At 48.4% G+C, this 19,964-nt stretch overlaps 1 protein-coding gene across 2 annotated transcripts in view; it reads right to left on the reverse strand.

Moving 5' to 3' along the window:
• The window catches only part of LOC137321677 (peroxidasin homolog), a 245,329-nt gene that overhangs the window by 135,311 nt on the left and 90,054 nt on the right, over positions 1 to 19,964 (reverse strand). For both annotated transcript variants that reach the window (XM_067984201.1, XM_067984200.1), the window contains exon 3: positions 4,636 to 4,707. In XM_067984201.1, coding sequence (XP_067840302.1) covers positions 4,636 to 4,707 — 72 coding nt within the window. The remainder of the gene's footprint in view (positions 1 to 4,635; positions 4,708 to 19,964) is intronic.

Raw genomic sequence — 19,964 nt, forward strand, 5'->3', positions numbered from 1 at the left:
AAGAAGTTGCTAGATTTGATTCCTGAGCTGAGTTAGTTGACCTTAGCCAGTGTAGTTGTTGGAGAAGTGAAAAGGTCCAAGACTAGGGGGAGGATGGGAACGAATAATAATAAAAAAAAAATCAGCCAGAAGTCCCTTTCTTGGTTGCAATTCATTGACTCCTGCTGGAAAGCATGCATGTGGATCGTGGTGAAACTATGACGCCCTGCGCTCAACATCTAGGTTAGATATGAAGATAAGCTATTTGGGCAATGTGCAGGGGGGCTGCTCGTGTCCTGGAGCCATAACTCAGCATGAGCCACCGCCATCAATAGAGACTCGAAGGAAGGAAGCTGGTAAAGAATTGCAGAATTGGTAATGTCACCCGTCTGTGTTAATTATATACTTGCCAAAGGTTTATTTAGCACAAGTTGTAGAACAATGAAAAGGAATACTTTGCTCTTCAGAATAATCATTACAAACAGTTTTAATCCTTATTCTACTTGCAGTTCCTGGGAAATTCCTCTCTACCTGGGCTGAATTGCTGTTGAAAACTTTCAGCTCACAGATGCTGAATAAAATAATTACATTAATAAAACAACATATCAGAAATAGATTGATTAAAATATTAATGTCATATTACCACACACAACCTTAAATTAAATACTGTAAACCCTTCACTTGTGCTCACCCCATGCTTTTTTACCTTTCCTTGTATTTTTATTTTAACTTTGGTTTTACTGTTTCTTTGATCGTTTCTTTGTTCTAACCTTTTTAAATTTAAAATCTTTTACTTTCCTTTTCTTTTTCAGCCTTCTTGCTCCCACCTTTCATTTTGGAGGTTAAAGGGTTAAAGCAGCCTTGAAAAGAATACCCATTGGCTGGAAAAAAATTCCACCCAGCGGCCACTTTTTTTTTTAAGTGAATTAAAAAGCACAGAACTAAAGATTAACAATGGGGGGTGTCATGGCATAACGAGTTCAAATCTTTAATACATTTTTTTGCATCAAAACAAAAAAGGCTTGCCAACCAGACAGTATTCTCATTGGCAATCCCCAGAATAGTGCACCCAAGAGTAGACGGATCTGCAGCTAATTGCGGAGGATTAAAAAAAAAATCAAATCACCAATTGCATTTTAACCTTATAAAGCTGCTGTATATTAGCCAAGCAATTCTTTTCTTTGCTTCCTTATTTACAACACTAAAGAATGTTCCGCAGGTTTGATTTCTCATACTTCAAACATTTATAAACAAACAGTCTTAAAATGGATTGTGTTCAAAAGTGTCTTCACGCGGGAGGAAAATAGAATGCCTGAGAAACCAACTAAAGTCAGACTGGCCTCTCTGCCAGGAACATCTGCAAACCAAACTCTTAAAATGCATAGGGGGTTATACTGGATAACCTCTGAAAATGGGCGCTGGGATAGGGGCACGCAATTAACCCGCGCCCAGTCATAGCGATGCAAGCAGCACAAAACATTCATGCTGCCTGATGATTTCAATAATTGCTGTGTGCAGCCAGTGCTACCTGTGCTATTGATTAGCTGCACGCCCCAGCAGGGGACCCTGATATCGGGAGTGGCTAGCTCTACTTAAAGGCAGCCTGCACCTCTTAAAGGGGAGGTGCACTGTGGCTGCAGGAAGTCCTTTGGGAAGTGCTGGGAGATATTGAAGAATGGCTGCGCCTGGGAGAGAGCGGCGCCATGGTGCACTAGAGGCCTTGGTGGAAGAGGAGGACAGGCGGAGGGCCATCATATATCCGCAGGGGGGCAGGAGGCCTCCAGATATATGCTGAAGAGGCTGTGGGAGGCAATAGTGGACGAAGTAAACGCCTAGAGCATCGCACCACGCACATGGATGCAGTGCAGGAAGAAGTTCAGTGATTTGACATGAGTGGTCAAGGTGAGTGAGGTCAACTGTCACGTGGCATATTCTACTAACTGCACCACTAGCCTCATCCACTGCTCCATACACTACACCCCCCATCACCCACCGACCAACAAACTCTTTCAATCAGGACACGAATCAGATGCTGCATCTCACCCTCACTCAATACCACTCTTGCAAGCTGCACACCCACAACCCGCAGGTCACACATATTGGCAGCTATTCAACCATGACTGCCACATCATCCAAACATGTCACACTCACTGGCACACTTCCCCCTTTCTTACAGGAGAAGGTAGCGCACAAGACTAGGCAGCAGGAAAGATCTGGGGGAGGACAGGCACACCTGCACGTCCTCACCCCCATGGAGGAGACAGTGCTGTCTATCATTGGATGGGCCGTCGCTGAGGCCGTGACCACTGGCGATGCTGGAGGGATCGCTGATGAGGGTCTCTGCATACCTAATCCTCCTTCTCGCTTCCCACATCTCCCTCAGCCTGCAATCTTTTCTGACTCACGTGCTGCAGATGGCGTAAGCACGCATGTCTTACTTTCTCCTCTCCCTGCACTGCAACTCAACCCGTGTCTCTTTGTCATTTTAAATACCGAAGAAAACTGGAATCAGCACAGTCAGGAGGCAGAGGAAGATGACAGTGATGATGCCAACACATCTTCACTAGATCTTACACTTGCAGCCACAGCTCAGATACTGACACTGCGCATACGTTAAATGCTAGGATAGAGGAGGGATCTGCATGTGGAGAGACACTGGGCATAAGTGCGCAGGAGCCAGGGCAGTGGGAACAGATACCACAGGTGCCAGCTCGCCGGACGGCGAGGTCGCACACTAGTTCTGCTGCAGAGGAGTCAGATGATGACTTCGATGGGCCAGGCTACAGAAGGCGGCTGGTGGGCATACATACCAACTGCTTGGCGCACTGGAGGAGTCCAGCTCCAACTTGGCACAAGGCTTTGTGCAGAGCTTGAAGCCCATCCTTTCCCACATGGAAGAGATGGTCACCTCCATCAGCACACCTGTGGAACCCGCCATTATACAGAGTCTGACGACCAATGTCACAGCTTCCATTGCAGCACAAAGATCTGCCATCCAAGGTCTGACTGCTGCATTTGGAAGCTCAGAATGCTGTTATCGTGATTCTGGGTTCCACCGTGGAACAGGGTTTCCAAGGCGTCACAGCAGTCCAGCAATCTGTTCTCATGTAGATCACCAGGATTGCTGAGGCGCCAACCCAGGAGAGTGGCAATGGTGCAATGGAAGATGAACCTGCTGTCCTCTTTCAGGATGACAGCATTCCTGCTCCCACTCCTGCACTCTGCCAATGCCCTTGCAGTTGCCTGTCAGTCAGCCAGGCCAGACTGCTGCAGCCCTGGAAGAGATGGTACAATCTGAAGTCGGGCCCTCCTGGCCCAGAGCTGCTCGAGATCGTCATCCAAGACCATCTGCACGCTCGTGCATTGAAGGCCAGCAGCCTCCCACTACCCATGCTCCAGCCACTGGGGATGCACCTCATAGGAGCACTAGGAAAGGTAAAGGCACATGAACGGCAGGCACTAAGGGAATGCACAAGAGTGAATAGTATCAGTTATTTTGAAACATTTCATATATAAATCTATAAATGTGGTTATGAATTTGTATTTGGTATTGGTTTTCATTTCTGCGATGAGCTGAGGGAGGAAGCAACATGTAATCATAAAGAGGACTATTTGATGGTCATGTGGGAGAGGAAAGGTAAAGAGTGAGGGTCTGTCTGCCTCCCTGCCTCTTCCTCCACTTTCTCCTCCGTCTCTTCCTCCTCCTCCCTCTACTGGTAGCTTGTATGCTCTGCATGGCCTCTCTGCATGCTCCCAGTCATGTTCAATTCTCAGTGGAAACTCTAGCAGGCCACCCATGTCTGGAAGCAACGTTGGTTAGCACACTATTGTAAATGCCACTAACAGTATTGCACGACCAGCCAGACCACTCTCTATATATTGCAATTTTCTCCAAGTATAGGAAACTTCCACAAACACCCACAATTGTAACTGCCAGAATAACTAATCCAGCAACTAACCTGTGACTCCTGCATGATCCCTCTAAATAGCGCTGGGGAGGGGGGCCTGTCCTTCATGCCCTTTAACTCCTGTTCAGTTGTGCGAGGTTAGGACAGTGGGTTGGCTGGAGTGATTAGTTCCAAAATGCCACGGGCTGCTTCAAATCAGCGTGTAGAGCAGGGAGATTATGACCTAAATCAGTGTTGCACACTGATTTAGGTCATAATCTCCCTGCTCTACAAGCTGTCAGCCGTCGTTAGGTGTGCAACTACCTTTACCAAGATGGCGTCCTGCACACTTCACGTCGGAAGTGTGTGCACACATTTCAGATGCCATTTTTGGGGCTTAGGAGTCCGCGTGGTGCCTACAAAAAGGGCGCTACACGGTCCAATTTCGCCCCCATTGTGTGTTCAACTTGTGACACTCACCAGTAACACAAAAAGCATCAAAGATTAAATATATGTCTTCACTTTCCAAAAAAAAGTAAACCTATCAGCATATCTTCATTATACTAGGCACAGATAGACTCTAAAATCCAACTGGCCTGCAAGACATTTCTGAGCCAGGGCAGCAATCATATTTAATTCTTTAACTTCAGGCAATAATAAGAATTTGGCAAAAGAGAAAGGAAACAAGAACTGACCATACACTTGCCCAAAGTTTTACAGCAGTTCATCTGACTATTACAACATTCAAACACTGAAGTGATTTACTCACAGATATTTTAAATTCTCCAAATCTTCGAATGCACCCCTGGGAATTCTCCTGATTTGGTTGTTGTTTAACAGTCTGGAAAATGATGAAAAATGTGTTACAAACAAAAAGACGACAAAATGCAACTTTATTCTTTTAAATGATATTGTGTGTTCATTTGTCTTTTTCCCTTAACTGCTACATGCAGCATCTAATCTCAGCAAAACTGCATTTATCTGGTTCACGGACACATGGGATTCTGACAATGTAATTCCACATAGAACAATGAAAAACTCATAAGTCATAATTTTAAAATCAACACTTTGTTACAAGCTTTGTAATATTAAGAAGAATGATATCATGGTAGTGTCTAGTTTGTCACCACACTAACAGGCGGTGAGTACAGACACAACAGTTGAGACTCGTGAGAACCAACCATTTTGCTTAACAATCCATGACTCAACATTTTTTTCTTTTAAAGTTCTTAACTTGTTTTTTTTTAGGTGGGGGGAGGGGGGATAAAAGATAGAAGACCAGTTGGTTTTTTTTTATGACCGACAGCTTCAAGGTCACTTTTACTGATACCAGCTTTTTATTTCCAGATTTTTTTTAAACTGAATGCAAATTCTCAAACTGCTATGGTGACCCACATTCTCTGAATTATTGTCCAGGCCGCTGGATTACTAGTCCCGTAACATAACCATTATACTACCATACCCATATTCTTACTCCTTTATACTATACGATTGCCTCAGATAGCACGAGTGCCTGAAGTGGGAACCCTGTAATATGACTCTCCTGGAACAGGGATTTCACTCCTTGCTTATGACCAGAAGTGCAGCTGTCGTCAAAGCCAAATAACCTCCGCTGGCAACAACTGGCATTGAGCCTGCCATTCGGAGTCTGGCCACTTTTAGCATTACTGGCCTATAACCTTGCCCAATATTGCGAAAGATCCACAGTTGATTGCGCAAAGTTACAGATGAAATTTGGACAGACGCAATAGCAACAAATCACATGAGACTTCAAAGCAGTTACACACGTGTGAATCTCACGTATGCAGTGTTGCCATATCCGGTATCAAGGAGGCAGATTTGGCGCAATGGGAACTGGCACAACTGAAGCCCAGTAATATAAACGGGATATTAGATCTGTCAAGAACTGTGTGCAAGTGGTTACAATCAGAGACATGCAGCCGATGGCGCTACCCACACCCACATGGTTAGTAGACAGCTGTAAATGTAAACAACAACTTTATCTCAGCAATTAAGAAGCATTGAGCAACTGTTCATCTTTGAAGCTAAGATTTATTTTGGGAAGTACTTGAGCATTTTACAAATTGTGGGGTATGCAACTTTAAACATTTTGAACGGTTTATTACTGCTGCATAGGTTGCATTGTGCATGTTATATCTAATGCTAGACAATCAGCAGCAGAGTCAGCTGTTCTTTCATTAACCAATAATATTTTAAATATTTGCAGTAGCAGTAATAATGCAGGTGCACTTGTACTTTTAGACCAAATATTGGAGGGATTGGAGTCTTCTCTCACTCCAGTTTTGTATACGCAAAATAAACAAACATAGCTCAGAGGGAAAAATATCACAACCCAACCTACAAACTGCTTCACTTTAAATACAACAAGCATTAGTTACAACATGGGCTTTCTGTTTATCCCAATTAGGATTCAAACCAAGCAGGCCTAATCTACTTTTAACAACACGATAAACAAGTGTTCCAGAACAAAATATTTTCTTCCGTAAAGATAGTGGTGCATTCAATTTGCAGTAGATACAAAATGTTGTGCAACTTTCTGGTGCATTGGGAAACAAAACAGCTGAAGGCTGTAACTACTCTTCTAAATTTGGAAGCTTTTTTGAGGTGGGGAATTCTTGGGGAGCAACAAACTTCGCCGTTAATTACAATGATCACATTTTTCATTTGCAATTTTTAATCACTTTTTAGACAAACAATTAAGAAAAACTGGGGTCAACTTTAATTGCCCTTTGGTTATTTGCTACCATTTCTGTTTTGTATTAAAAAAGCAAGCACAAACAACAAATAGAAATGTGGCCATACGGATAGAGAGATGGTTGGAGGGCAGAAGGGAAAGGGTAGGCGTAAAAGGAAGTTTCAGCGCAGCAGCCGCACCACCCCACCCCACCCCATCCCAGCCCACGCCGCGACCAGCTGCCGCTGCAGCATAGCCTCTGGCTCGTAACATCATCCCCCGCCACCGCAGAGAGCCGACTCCTGCATAGGGGTGACCGGAAAAGGGACCAGCTGGTGGAGGAATAGTGGACAGGAACTAGGGTGGGTGGCTGGGGACTTGGGGGTCGGGGAAGAGAGAGTCATGGGTCATGGGGTGGAGGCTCTGGCGTTGGAGAGAGGGAGACTGGGGTTGGGGGAGATTGGGGCTCGGGCAGGGGTGGGGGAAAGAGAGGGAGATTGGAGGATGGAATGGCCGTGGGGCCCAGCATTTTCTCCAGAGCTGGTAGGAACAGCGGCTGCAGCAACATGGTGAGTGGGAGCGGTGCTGACAGAGGAGCAGCCAGTAAAGGAGTGAGTGAAATGTGAGGAATTTACTGTGGGTAAATAATGAATGATTGTTTCCACTGGTGGGCGAATGTGGGACAAGGGGATAGAGACTGAGGATTCACAATGGAAGGACCAAGGCGGAAGGAAGAAAAAAGGCTTTTGTACTGAGGGTTATTATACCATGGGATACTTCACCACAAGTGGCTATTGAGGCAGAGACTAGAACATCATTTAAAAGGGACTGGGATAAGTATTTGAAAAGGAGCAATATAAAATGATCCAGGGGAAGGTGGTCGCAGGAGAGAATGCCTGCACAGGCACCAGGGACCAAATGGCCTCCCTCTGGACTGTGATCTCTATCATACTATGAAAGCTCTCCATTATTGAGGCCGAGCGCTGGGATTGTTAGAGAAATGTTGGTCTGAGCTGGATTTAGGACGATGTGCGTTCATTAGATGTGCCCCAAACACCAAGCCTGCTGCCCTTTGTGCGATCTCTCTGTTTGGTTCAGGTGGTAGCTTGTTTTGATGCGTGAAATCCAAGTACAAAATCGTTCTGACTGAGGCTCCCAGTTCAGAATTGTCACCTACACACAGAACCTGTGTCCAAACCAGGGTCTAAGGAGACAGGGAGAGGGATGGGGCCTGCTAAAAGTGACATTGACCGGGAAGCCTTACTTCACCTTGTGCTGTGCAGGGTTGTAACTTCAGGGTTAATTTCAGCGGAATACAGGATTACTACTAGTTACAGGTGGGATATCAGGTGTTACATCTATTACAATAAGTTACATATTGATATAGGCTATCAGTGAATTATTATATTACTGTTGGTTATAAGGGCAATCTTGACCGTTAGCAGTATTACTAGTTATCAGTGCTATTTCAGTGAGTTTCTATTTGTTACTGGTAGAATCTAAGTTCCTTCCACCTTTGGTTTCCCCACGGCGAATCCCTTCCGCCGACCTTGGTTTCCCCTCTTCACCTGCTCACGGGCGGCCTCCTGGGTCTTGGAGCTTCTCGCACAACAGCTGCTGGCCCAAAACCACGAGGAAAAATGCTCAGCTACAGAGGACCCAACGTTTATAAAGGTAAATGTAATAACATTCGCAGACGTCACTAGATCAGATGTCACGTGGTCAATCCTCCAGGAACACCTTCAACCAGAGTTGGCAACTGTAGTTATTGTGCTTAAGGAGTTTAACAGCCAACTTAAGTTGCAGATTTGTAGTACTTGGCCTATTTCAATACCATGTCGCAATTTTTGTTGTTATAATCTCTGGGGTAACAGGCTTGAGAGGGAGTCGCATGCATGATTTTCAAATATATATAGACTTTGTGATTGGTTCAGTTTGTATTTGACTGACAGTTTCTTTTTGAATTTAGTTTGCTAGTTACTCCAAGTCCACAAAGTTCGAGTAACTCTTACATAAGAACATAAGAAATAGGAGCCGGAGTAGGCCATACGGCCCCTCAAGCTTGCTCCGCCATTCAATAAGATCATGGCTGTTCTTCAACCTCAACTCCATTTTCCCGACCGATCCCCATATCCCTCGATTCCATTAGTGTTCAAAAATCTATCAATCTCAGCCTTGAATATATTTAATAACTGAATATCCACAGCCCTCTGGGGTAGAGAATTCCAAAGATTCACAACCCTCTGAGTGAACAAATTCCTCTTCATCTCAGTCCTAAATGGCTGACCCCTTACCCCAAGACAATGCCCCCTAGTTCTAGACTCTCCAGCCAGGGAAACAGCTGCTCAGTATCTAATCTGTCAAGCCCTCTAAGGATCTTATATGTTTCAATGAGATCACCTCTCATTCTTCTAAACTCCAGAGAGTTTAGGCCCATTCTACTCAATCTCTCCTCAAAGGACAACCCTCCCATCCCAGGAATCAATCTAGTGAACCTTCGTTGCGCCGCCTCTAAGGCAAGTATATCTTTCCTTAGGTAAGGAGACCAAAACTGTACACAGTACTCCAGGTGTGATCACACCAAAGCCCTGTACAATTGCAGCAAGACTTCCTTACTCTTGTACTCCAACCCCCTTGCAATAAAGGCCAACATACCATTTGCCTTCCTAATTGCTTGCTGCACCTGCATGTTCTGTGTTTCGTGTACAAGGACACCCAAATCTCTCTGAACACTGACATTTAATAGTTTCTCACCATTTAAAAAATATTGTTTTTCTATTCTTCCTACCAAAGTGAATAACCTCACATTTCTCCACATTATCCTCCATCTGCCACCTTCTTGCCCACTCACTTAACTTGTCTATATCCCTTTGCAGACTCTATCCTCCTCACAGCTTACTTTCCCACCTAGCTTTGTATCATCAGCAAATTTGGATACATTACACTCGGTCCCTTCATCTAAATCATTAACATAGATTGTAAATAGATGAGGCCCAAACACAGATCCTTGGGGCTCTCCACTAGTTACAGTCTGCCAACCTGAAAATGACCCGTTTATTCCTACTCTCTGCTTTCTGTCCGTTAACCAATCCTATATTCATGCTAATATATCAACCCCAAACCCTTATCTTGTGTAATAACCTTTCGTGTGGCACCTTATCGAATGCCTTTTGAAAATCCAAATATATTACATCCACTGGTTCTCCTTTATCTACCCTGCTAGTTACCTCCTCAAAAAACTCCAGTAGATTTCCCTTTCATAAAACCATGTTGACTCTGCCTAATTATATGATTATCTAAGTGCCCCATAACTATGTCCTTAATAATGGATTCCAGCATTTTCCTGACAACTGACGTCAGGCTAACTGGCCTGCAGTTCCCTGTTTTCTCTCTCCCTCCTTTCTTGAATAGCGGTGTTACATTTACTACCTTCCAATCCACTGGAACTGTTCTAGAATCTAGGGAATTTTGGAAGATCACAACCAATGCATCCACTATCTCTGCAGCCACCTCTTATAGAATCCTTGGATGTAGGCCATCGGGTCCAGGGGATTTGTCAGCTTTTAGTCCCATTAATTTCTCCAGTACTTTTTCTTCACCAATATTAATAATTTTAAGCTCCTCACTCTTGTTAGACCCTTGGTTCCCCACTATTTCTGGTATTTTTTTGTGTCCTCTATTGTGAAGACAGATACAAAATATTTGTTTAACATCTCTGCCATTTCCTTATTCCCCATTATAATTTCTCCTGTCTCAGCTTCTAAGGGACCCACATTTACTTTCGCTACTCTCCTCCTTTTTACATATTTATAGAAGCTCTTACAATCTGTTTTTATATTTCTTGTCCGGGATGCATCCTCTTGTCCGGGATGCAAAAAAGGCAGGCGACTGGATAATCTAATGAGAAGGAACAGTTCAACAATCTCAGAGAAGCCAAAATGTTGTTTGAAAAATCTAAGAGATAGGTTCATATTCCTGTAAGAGAAATACTGTGTGTATTTACTAGTTATACACAAAGGTGTTATGTTAACAGTGATATACAGTTCTATATTCACAGTAGAAAGTTTTCATCTATCGCGAGTAAACAATATAATAAACATTGGATGTTACTAAGGATGAGAGTTACCATGATGAAGAGACTGGAGAATTTAGGGCTTTTTTCCACTAGAGCCAAGAAGGTTAAGAAGTGAACTGCTAAAGGTTTGCAAGATAATGAAGGATTATGACATGGTTAATAGTGATAGATTGCTTCACTGTTTGGTGAGTTGGTAACTAGCGGACATAAATTTCAAATCATAAAAAGGAGGTTTAGAGAAAAAAACATCTTTTTACACATGGAATTCTCTGCCACAGACTATTGCTAAAGCATAGTCCATAAATTCTTTTTAAAGAGAATCAGATGGTTGCTTGAAAAGGAGGAAGATTAAAGGGTATGGGGAGGAAGCAGAAGAGTGTGAAAAAACACCAGCACACATCTGATAAGCCGAATTGAAATTTAACCAGCTGGAAAATTGAGTTCTGCACTTACAGGCTTTTACACATTTGCAAAGTTCCTTTGTAACTAGAGTTGTAACTCACAGCTGGCAGCACATCGCACTTTACAAGATTAAGACCAGTACCTGCATTATTACAACACCCTATCCAAATGTGTCTCATATTAAATACTGCATCAAAATGTGCACATTTCAGTAGTGGACGATATTGTTGTCCCAACAAACTACATGATACCTATTGAATATTTCACACAAAATCCAACAAAGCAACAAGGAATCAAAAAGGTGACCAAGAGTTTAAATGTTACGATTTGTTCCAGTCCACTCATTTATATGTATGTGTATGTGTGTATGTGCGTGCATGCACACGTGCATGGAGAGAAACAACTGGTAGTGGCAGTGAGAAACAACTGGTAGTGCTATACACTTCTCCATGTTTTCACCAAAGACTAAAATGGTTTCACTGCTGTCTTAATGAATCTTTGATTGTATCTTCATGATAGTTCGACTTATAGGGAGAGGTTGGATAGACTGAGACTTTTTCCCCTGGAGAGTAGGAGGTTTAGGGGTGATCTTATAGAAGTCTATAAAATAATGAGGGGCATGGATAAGGTAGATAGTCAAAATCTTTTCCCAAAGGTAGGGGAGTCTATAACGAGGGGGCATAGATTTAAGGTGAGAGGGGAGAGATACAAAAGGGTCCAGAGGGGCAATTTTTTCACTCAAAGGGTGGTGAGTGTCTGGAACGAGCTGCCAGAGGCAGTAGTAGAGGCGGGTACAATTTTGTCTTTTAAAAAGCATTTGGACAGTTACATGGGTAAGATGGGTATAGAGGGATATGGGCCAAGTGCAGGCAATTGGGACTAGCTTAGTGGTATAAACTGGGCGACATGGACATGTTGGGCCGAAGGGCCTGTTTCCATGTTGTAAACTTCTATGACTCCATGACTCTATATTAAGAAGAACAGCCTGAAAGCATGATAATTTCTCCTGTATGCCTTGGTCACAAATTGAATTTGCGTTATCGTTCATGTCCTGCATAAACAAATGAAATACAACAATACTGTGTTGCTTTGTCTGAAAGATGTAGTTTATGCAGACATAAGTGATGAGTTTAACATGTGCAGGTGCAGTGATAAAACAGGTCACCGATTGGTGCTATAGTAATGTCAGCTGCATTACTTCAAGTTAGAGCTATGACTACTAATTAGGATTACAGATTTAGTACCAACTTTTTAAACTGGAGTTTCACAAACAACCCAGGTAGTCTGGTCACCTTGAAGCTTCTACTGTTAGAAAGTGCAGGTCAGATGGCTCTTTTTGAACATTAAAAATTAATGTTACTGTTGGAAAACATGACCTGTGCATGCTTTTAAGCACAGAGCTTTCTGCTGTCCCCTAATTGTAAGCAGGGATACAAAATCGGTGCTGACCATTCACACCACTTTAAAAGAAGGGATTAGTACCTGTGTTGTAAGTGGAGCATCAATATATGGCCAGTATTGATGCAACAACTCGCATTTTGGAGCCTAAATATGCACCCAAATACATTTGAATAACTTAGTTAAATGGAACTTTAATAGAGAGTTCTACACCGATATTGAGTTTAATTACTGAAAACTGTAAATGGTGGCCCCGCTATTTACTGGGAGGCAGGGAGGGCGCAGGGGAGGCCAAAAACCGAAGAACCTGGCAAGACGGGGGATGAGGGGGTCCTGCAGAACTTAACGGCAGGGCCTCATTTGCACCTTGTAGTTCTGCCGCCCGCCCACGAGGTGCAGGAATGAACACTAGCGGCAGGAGGTCGCAGCCGGTCCCACAGCAATCAGGAGGGGGGAGGGGGAGGGGGAGGGGGAGGGGTGGGGGAAGATCGCCAATCTAGAGGGTGTGGGGTGGGGAGAAAATCGGCGATCGGGAGGGTGCGGGGCGGGGAAATTGGCGATCGGGAGGGTGCGGGGCGGTTGAGAGAGAGAGAGAGAGAGGAGATCGGCGATCGGGAGGTTGGCAATCAGGAGGGCCGGAGGGGCGGTGAGCAGCTGGAGATCGGGGCTGCGTGAAGCCGTCGGCTTCCTTGTGGGGCTTAGCGGGAGGACTCCTGCTCCTCTTGGCCCACAAGGAGTGCTGAAAGCCACTTCCCCTTGGCAGCACGCGCCTCCGTTTCACTGCTGAATTTCCCGACCCCTGGGAAACCCGTGCAGCTGCAGTGAATTTCAAATCGGGCTCCTAACTGCATTGTAGGCTCCCAAAAGTTATCTCCATGGCGGGACGCTCGGATACCCGATACCTGTCGCCGGGTTCCACGAGTTTCATTTTGTACACCCTCTCCCGCCTGTCAAGGGAGCGTTAATATCAAGGCCTGATTGCAATCAATAGAATGTATTTTCATGCAGAGAATAGATCACTTTACTTTTGGAAGCAAATCATTTCGCACTGATCTCAAAGGGAACTGTTTTATTCCTCCAAATTAACTTTCTTCTAACTTGATCAGTCTGTCAAATATCTTTGGATATGGAAGCTAGTCAAAGTACGATAGGGTTGCCAATTTTACACCCCTTAATGAGGGGAGAAAAAGAGATAACCAACAAGACTATAGTTGACCCAGCATCAGTGGTCAGGGAGCTTTATAGAGAAATATTGCAGGATAAAATTAACACCAGTACAGATCAGTAAAAGGCAAGCTTTGTCTGACAAATTTAATAGTGCCTGTGGTACAAGGCAGCAGCTGGGCACTGTCCCCAAGATCAGGGGGTCGTTGTGAGGGGGTCAGAGCCTGACAGCGACGCAGGTTGGGGGGAGGGGGAGGAGAACCGCGCGCGGGGGGGGAGGGGGAGGAGAACCGCGCGCGGGGGGGGAGGGGGAGGAGAACCGCGCGCGGGGGGGGGAGGGGGAGGAGAACCGCGCGCGGGGGGGGAGGGGGAGGAGAACCGCGCCGGGGGGGGGGGGGGGGGGGGAGGGGGAGGAGAACCGCGCGGGGGGGGGGGAGGGGGAGGAGAACCGCGCGGGGGGGGGGGGGGAGGGGGAGGAGAACCGCGCGGGGGGGGGGGGGAGGGGGAGGAGAACCGCGCGCGGGGGGGGGAGGGGGAGGAGAACCGCGCGCGGGGGGGGGGGGGGGGGGGAGGGGGAGGAGAAACCGCGCGCGGGGGGGGGGGAGGAGAACCGCGCGGGGGGGGGGGGGGGGGGGGGAGGGGGAGGAGAACCGCGCGCGGGGGGGGAGGGGGAGGAGAACCGCGCGCGGGGGGGGAGGGGGAGGAGAACCGCGCACGGGGGGGGGGGGGGGGGGGGGGGGGGAGGGGGAGGAGAACCGCGCGCGGGGGGGGGGGGGGGGGTGGAGAACCGCGCGCGGGGGGGGGGGGGGGGGGGGGGGGGGGGGGGGGAGGAGAACCGCGCGCTGGGGGGGGGGGGGGGGGGGGGGGGGAGGGGGAGGAGAACCGCGCGCGGGGGGGGAGGGGGAGGAGAACCGCGCGCGGGGAGGGGGCGGAGGGGGAGGAGAACCGCGCGCGGGGGGGGGGGGGGGGGGGAGGAGAACCGCGCGCGGGGGGGGGGGGGGGGGGGGGGAGGAGAACCGCGCGCGGGGGGGGGGGGGGGGGAGGAGAACCGCGCGCGGGGGGGGGGGGGGGGGGAGGAGAACCGCGCGCGGGGGGGGAGGGGAGGAGAACCGCGCGCGGGGGGGGGAGGGGGAGGAGAACCGCGCGCGGGGGGGGGAGGGGAGGAGAACCGCGCGGGGGGGGGAGGGGGAGGAGAACCGCGCGGGGGGGGGAGGGGGGGAGGAGAACCGCGCGCGGGGGGGGAGGGGGAGGAGAACCGCGCGCGGGGGGGGGGGAGGGGGAGGAGAACCGCGCGCGGGGGGGGGGAGGGGGAGGAGAACCGCGCGCGGGGGGGGGAGGGGGAGGAGAACCGCGCGCGGGGGGGGAGGGGGAGGAGAACCGCGCGCGGGGGGGGGAGGGGGAGGAGAACCCCGCGCGGGGGGGGGGAGGGGGAGGAGAAACCGCGCGCGGGGGGGGAGGGGGAGGAGAACCGCGCGCGGGGGGGGGGGGGGGGGAGGAGAACCGCGCGCGGGGGGGGGGGGGGGGGGAGGAGAATCCGCGCGCGGGGGGGGGGGGGGGAGGAGAACCGCGCGCGGGGGGGGGGGGGTGAGGAGAACCGCGCGCGGGGGGGAGGGGGAGGAGAACCGCGCGCGCGGGGGGGAGGGGGGAGGAGAAACCGCGCGCGCGGGGGGAGGGGGAGGAGAACCGCGCGCGGGGGGGGGAGGGGGAGGAGAACCGCGCGCGGGGGGGGAGGGGGAGGAGAACCGCGCGCGCGGGGGGAGGGGGAGGAGAACCGCGCGCGCGGGGGGAGGGGAGGAGAACCGCGCGCGCGGGGGGGAGGGGGAGGAGAACCGCGCGCGCGGGGGGAGGGGGAGGAGAACCGCGTGCGCGGGGGGAGGGGGGAGGAGAACCGCGCGCGCGGGGGGAGGGGGAGGAGAACCGCGCGCGCCGGGGGAGGGGGAGGATGAACCGCGCGCTGCGGGGGGAGGGGGAGGAGAACCGCGCGCGCGGGGGGGGGGGAGGAGAACCGCGCGCGCGGGGGGGGGGGGGGGGAGAGGAGAACCGCGCGCGGGGGGGGGGGAGGGGGAGGAGAACCGCGCGCGCGGGGGGAGGGGGAGGAGGAACCGCGCGCGCGGGGGGGAGGGGGAGGAGAAACCGCGCGCGCGGGGGGGAGGGGGAGGAGAACCGCGCGCGGGGGGGGGGGGGAGGGGGAGGAGAAACCGCGCCGCGGGGGGGGGGGGGAGGGGGAGGAGAACCGCGCGCGGGGGGGGGGGGGAGGGGGAGGAGAACCGCGCGCGGGGGGGGGGGGAGGGGGAGGAGAACCGCGCGCGGGGGGGGGAGGGGGGAGGAGAACCGCGCGCGGGGGGGGAGGGGAGGAGAACCGCGCGAGGGGGGGGGAGGGGGAGGAGAACCGCGCGCGGGGGGGGAGGGGGGGAGAACCGCGCGCGGGGGGGGGGAGGGGGAGGAGAACCGCGCGCGGGGGGGGAGGGGGGAGAACCGCGCGCGGGGGGGGAGGGGGGAGAACCGCGCGAGGGGGGGAGGGAGGCGTGGAGCGCACTTAAACTGCTGGATCCGGCCCGCATCCGTTAAATTTAAATGGCTGCCAAAAATCGAAGGAATGCAGCCTCGTTAACATATGAAAATCACCGACCCGCCGCTCCGGACCAGGTTATTTGGCCGCGGTTTAAATCAGAAGTAGGCACTTTTGCGCAGGTTGGAGTCGGGTTTCACATTTTCAATAATTTAACCGCCCCCCCCCTCACCCCATCTGACCCCCTCCCGCCCGGTGTTGAAATTATCCCCACTGTATTGATAAAGGAGATGCAGCGGATATTGCTGCCTATTTTTATAAAATTATTTGTTATCGGGATGAGGGCAATGCTGCATTTACTGCCTATCCCTAGCTGCCCTGAGCGGGTGGTGGTGGGCTTTCTCCTTGAACTGATGTAGTGTTGGTGCTCTCACAATAGTGTTAAGTAGGGAATTTAAGGATATTGACCCAGCAACAATGAAGGAATGGCAATAGCACGGTGTGTGACTTAGAGGCGAACCTCGTGGTGATGGTGTTTCTTTTTGGTCATGATGTGGAGATGCCGGTGATGGACTGGGGTTGACAATTGTAAACAATTTTACAACACCAAGTTATAGTCCAGCAATTTTATTTTAAATTCACAAGCTTTCGGAGATTTTCTCCTTCCTCAGGCAAATGTTTCAAGATCTCCTTGAAGCCTACGCATTTATACATCTTTTTGGTAGTAGAGGTCCACAGGAAAGGGAGGTGCTGGCAAAATAAGGTTGCTGAGTTGCTACAGCCACAATGCACCAATGATGGAGCGCTGATCAAGAAAACTGCTCTGTCCTGGATGCTTCGAGTGTTGTGGCTTGCACCCATCCAGGTAAGAGATGAATTTTCCATCGCACTCCTGACTTGAGCTTTTCTAGATGCTCTTGTAAACCACAGTGTTAATACAGTTAGTCCATTAAGTTGCTGGTCAGTGATAACTCCCTACCTGTTGATGACAGGCGACTCAGCAAAAGTGGTGCCATTAAAGGTTGGGAGGAGATGGCTGGGTTTTCTTTGTTCATGGTCATTATCTAGCATTTATGTGGTGCGAATGTTGCTTGCTACTTGTCAGCACAAGCCCGCGGGTGTTACCCAGATCCTGCTGTAGGCTAGCATGGGTTATTTCAATATCGGAGGTGTTACGAATGGAGCAGAATGCTGGAATCGTCAGTGAACAGTTCCACATTCCTGGTCTTATGACGGAGGGAAGGTGATTGATGAAGCAAAGGATGCTTCCCTGAGGAACTCATACAGTGAAGTCTTAGGACTGCAATCTTTCGCCTCAAACAACACAATTATCTTCCTATATGTCGGGTATGACACTAACCACTGGAGGGTTTTTGCTTTGATTCCCAGTGAACTCAATGCTGCTAAGGTTCCTTGGTGCCATACAAAGTCAAATGCTGCCTTGATGTTGAGGGCAGCTACTCTCACCTCTCCTCTGGCCGTCCACATCTGGATCAAGGCTGCGATAAGGTCCTGGAGCTGAATGTTCTGACGGAACCCAAACTGAGCACGAGTGAGCAGGTTATTGATAAGTTGGTGTCACTTTAATGACTCTTTCCATCACTTTATTGATGATTGCCATATCGGCCTCCTCCCAGTCATTGGCCAGGTTAATTTTATCCGGTTTTTTTATAGAGGGGATCATATTTGGGACAATCTTCCACACTGTCGGGTAGATTGCCAGTGCCATAGCTGTATTCAAACAGCTTGACTGGGGGGGTGTGTTAGCTCCGTTATATATATAGATTTTCAAAAGGAGTTTGACAAGCTGCTGTTTAAGATGGCCATTAATTACATTAAGATGCACAGTCTTAAAGGAAATGTTGCCTGCATGGATTAGAAGTTGGCTGAAGGGGTAGAAGAGAGAGACTCAGGATTCATGGATGTTTTTCAGATTGAAAGGATGTAAACCTTGGCATCCCCTAAGGTTAGTGATTAAATATAAACACACATTTACAGACAATGCAAAATGTGAGCCATAGTTAACTGTGAAAAGGACTGTAAATGACTTAAGCAGATCATTCACTGGGCATGTAAGTGTTCATGGAATCATAGAATGGTTACAGCGCAGGAGGAGGCCATTCAGCCCATGCTGGCTCTTTGTAAAGGCAATCTAGTTAGTCCCATTCCCCTGCTCTTTCCCCGTAGCCCTGCAATTTGTTTCCTTTCAAGTATTTATCCAATTCCTTTTTGAAAGTCATGATTGAATCTGCTTCCATCACCCTTTCAGGCAGCACATTCCAGATCATAACTACTCGCTATGTAAAAAGGTTTCCTCATATTGCCTTTGGTTCTTTTACCAATTACCTTAAATCTGTGTCCTCTGGTTCTCAACCCTTCTGCCAATAGGAACAGTTTTTCTCCAACTACTCTGTCTGGACCCCTCATGATTTTGAATACCTCTATCAAATCTCCTCTCAACCTTCTCTGCTCCAAGGAGAACAACCCCAGCTTCTCCAGTCTATCCAAATAACTGAAGTCCCTCATCCCTGGAACCATTCTAGTAAATCTCTTCTGCACCCTAAGGCCTTCACATCATTCCTAAAGTGCAATGCCCAGAATTGGACACAATACTCCAGTTGGATGAAATGTGTTGGATGAAATTTAACACAGAAATATGAGGTGATACATTTTGGGAGGAAGAATAAACACAGTAATAAAAGAAATAGCTTAAATTTGTATAAACAGTTTCAAGTCCTCAAGATGTCTCAATGTGCTTCATTACCAAAGAATTACTTTTCAAGTGTGGTCATTAATGTTTTGTAGGCTGTTAGCAGTAAATGTGCATCCAGAAGGTACAACAAATAACATCAGTGACCGGTGAATCGGTTTTGGTGGTGTTGATTGAAAGATGAATGTTGGCCAGGACACTGGGAGAACTCCCTGCTCTTCTTCAAATAATGCCATGGGATGTTTTACTTCCACATGAACAAGTGGACAGTGCCTTAGTTTAAGACCTGATCCACAACACAGCATCTCCAGTAATGTAGCATTCCATTAATGCTGCTAAAGTCCTGGACCTGGACTTGAACCCACAATATTCTGACTGAAAATCGAGAGTGCTACGACTGAGCCAAGTAGATAATTTTTTTTAAAAAGGAATAGAGGAGCAAGGACACTTAGAGATTTAGATGCACAAATATTGAAAGTGGAAAGACAAGTTGATAAAGCTGTGTAAAAAAACATATGGGGCATAAAGTACAAAAGCAAAGAGGTAATGGTAAACCTATACGAATCATTGGTTAGGTTGCAGTTAGTATACAGTGTCCAGTTTTAGGTACCCTATTTTAGGAAGGATTTCAAGGCCATGGATCTTCCTTTCTTAGATAGATTTTCTAAGCTGATACCTGGTATGAGAGGCTTTGGTTATGAGGAGAAACTAGAGTTCTTTTCATTGCAATAGATTAGGTTAGGAGGAGATCTGATAGAAGCTCATTTTTATGCGGAATTTTGATAATGGGGAAAAACTATTTACACTGATCAGAGAATCTGTAATTAGAGGGCATTCTGTTCAACCCAGCACTGAGCTTCAGACCAGATATTGTACCCATCAAGTCTGCTTACTTCCACCATAACATTACTGCCCCCACCCTGCTGCAGCCAAAACCTTTACATAAGAACATAAGAAATAGGAGCAGGAGTAGGCCAATTGGCCCCTCGAGCCTGCTCTGCCATTCAATAAGATCATGGCTGATCTGATCCTAACCTCAAATCTAAATTCATGTCCAATTTCCTGCCCGCTCCCCATAACCCCTAATTCCCTTTACTTCTAGGAAACTGTCTATTTCTGTTTTAAATTTATTTAATGATGTAGCT

Source organism: Heptranchias perlo, chromosome 5 (genome assembly GCF_035084215.1).
Source record: "Heptranchias perlo isolate sHepPer1 chromosome 5, sHepPer1.hap1, whole genome shotgun sequence".
Classification (NCBI taxonomy): domain Eukaryota; kingdom Metazoa; phylum Chordata; class Chondrichthyes; order Hexanchiformes; family Hexanchidae; genus Heptranchias; species Heptranchias perlo.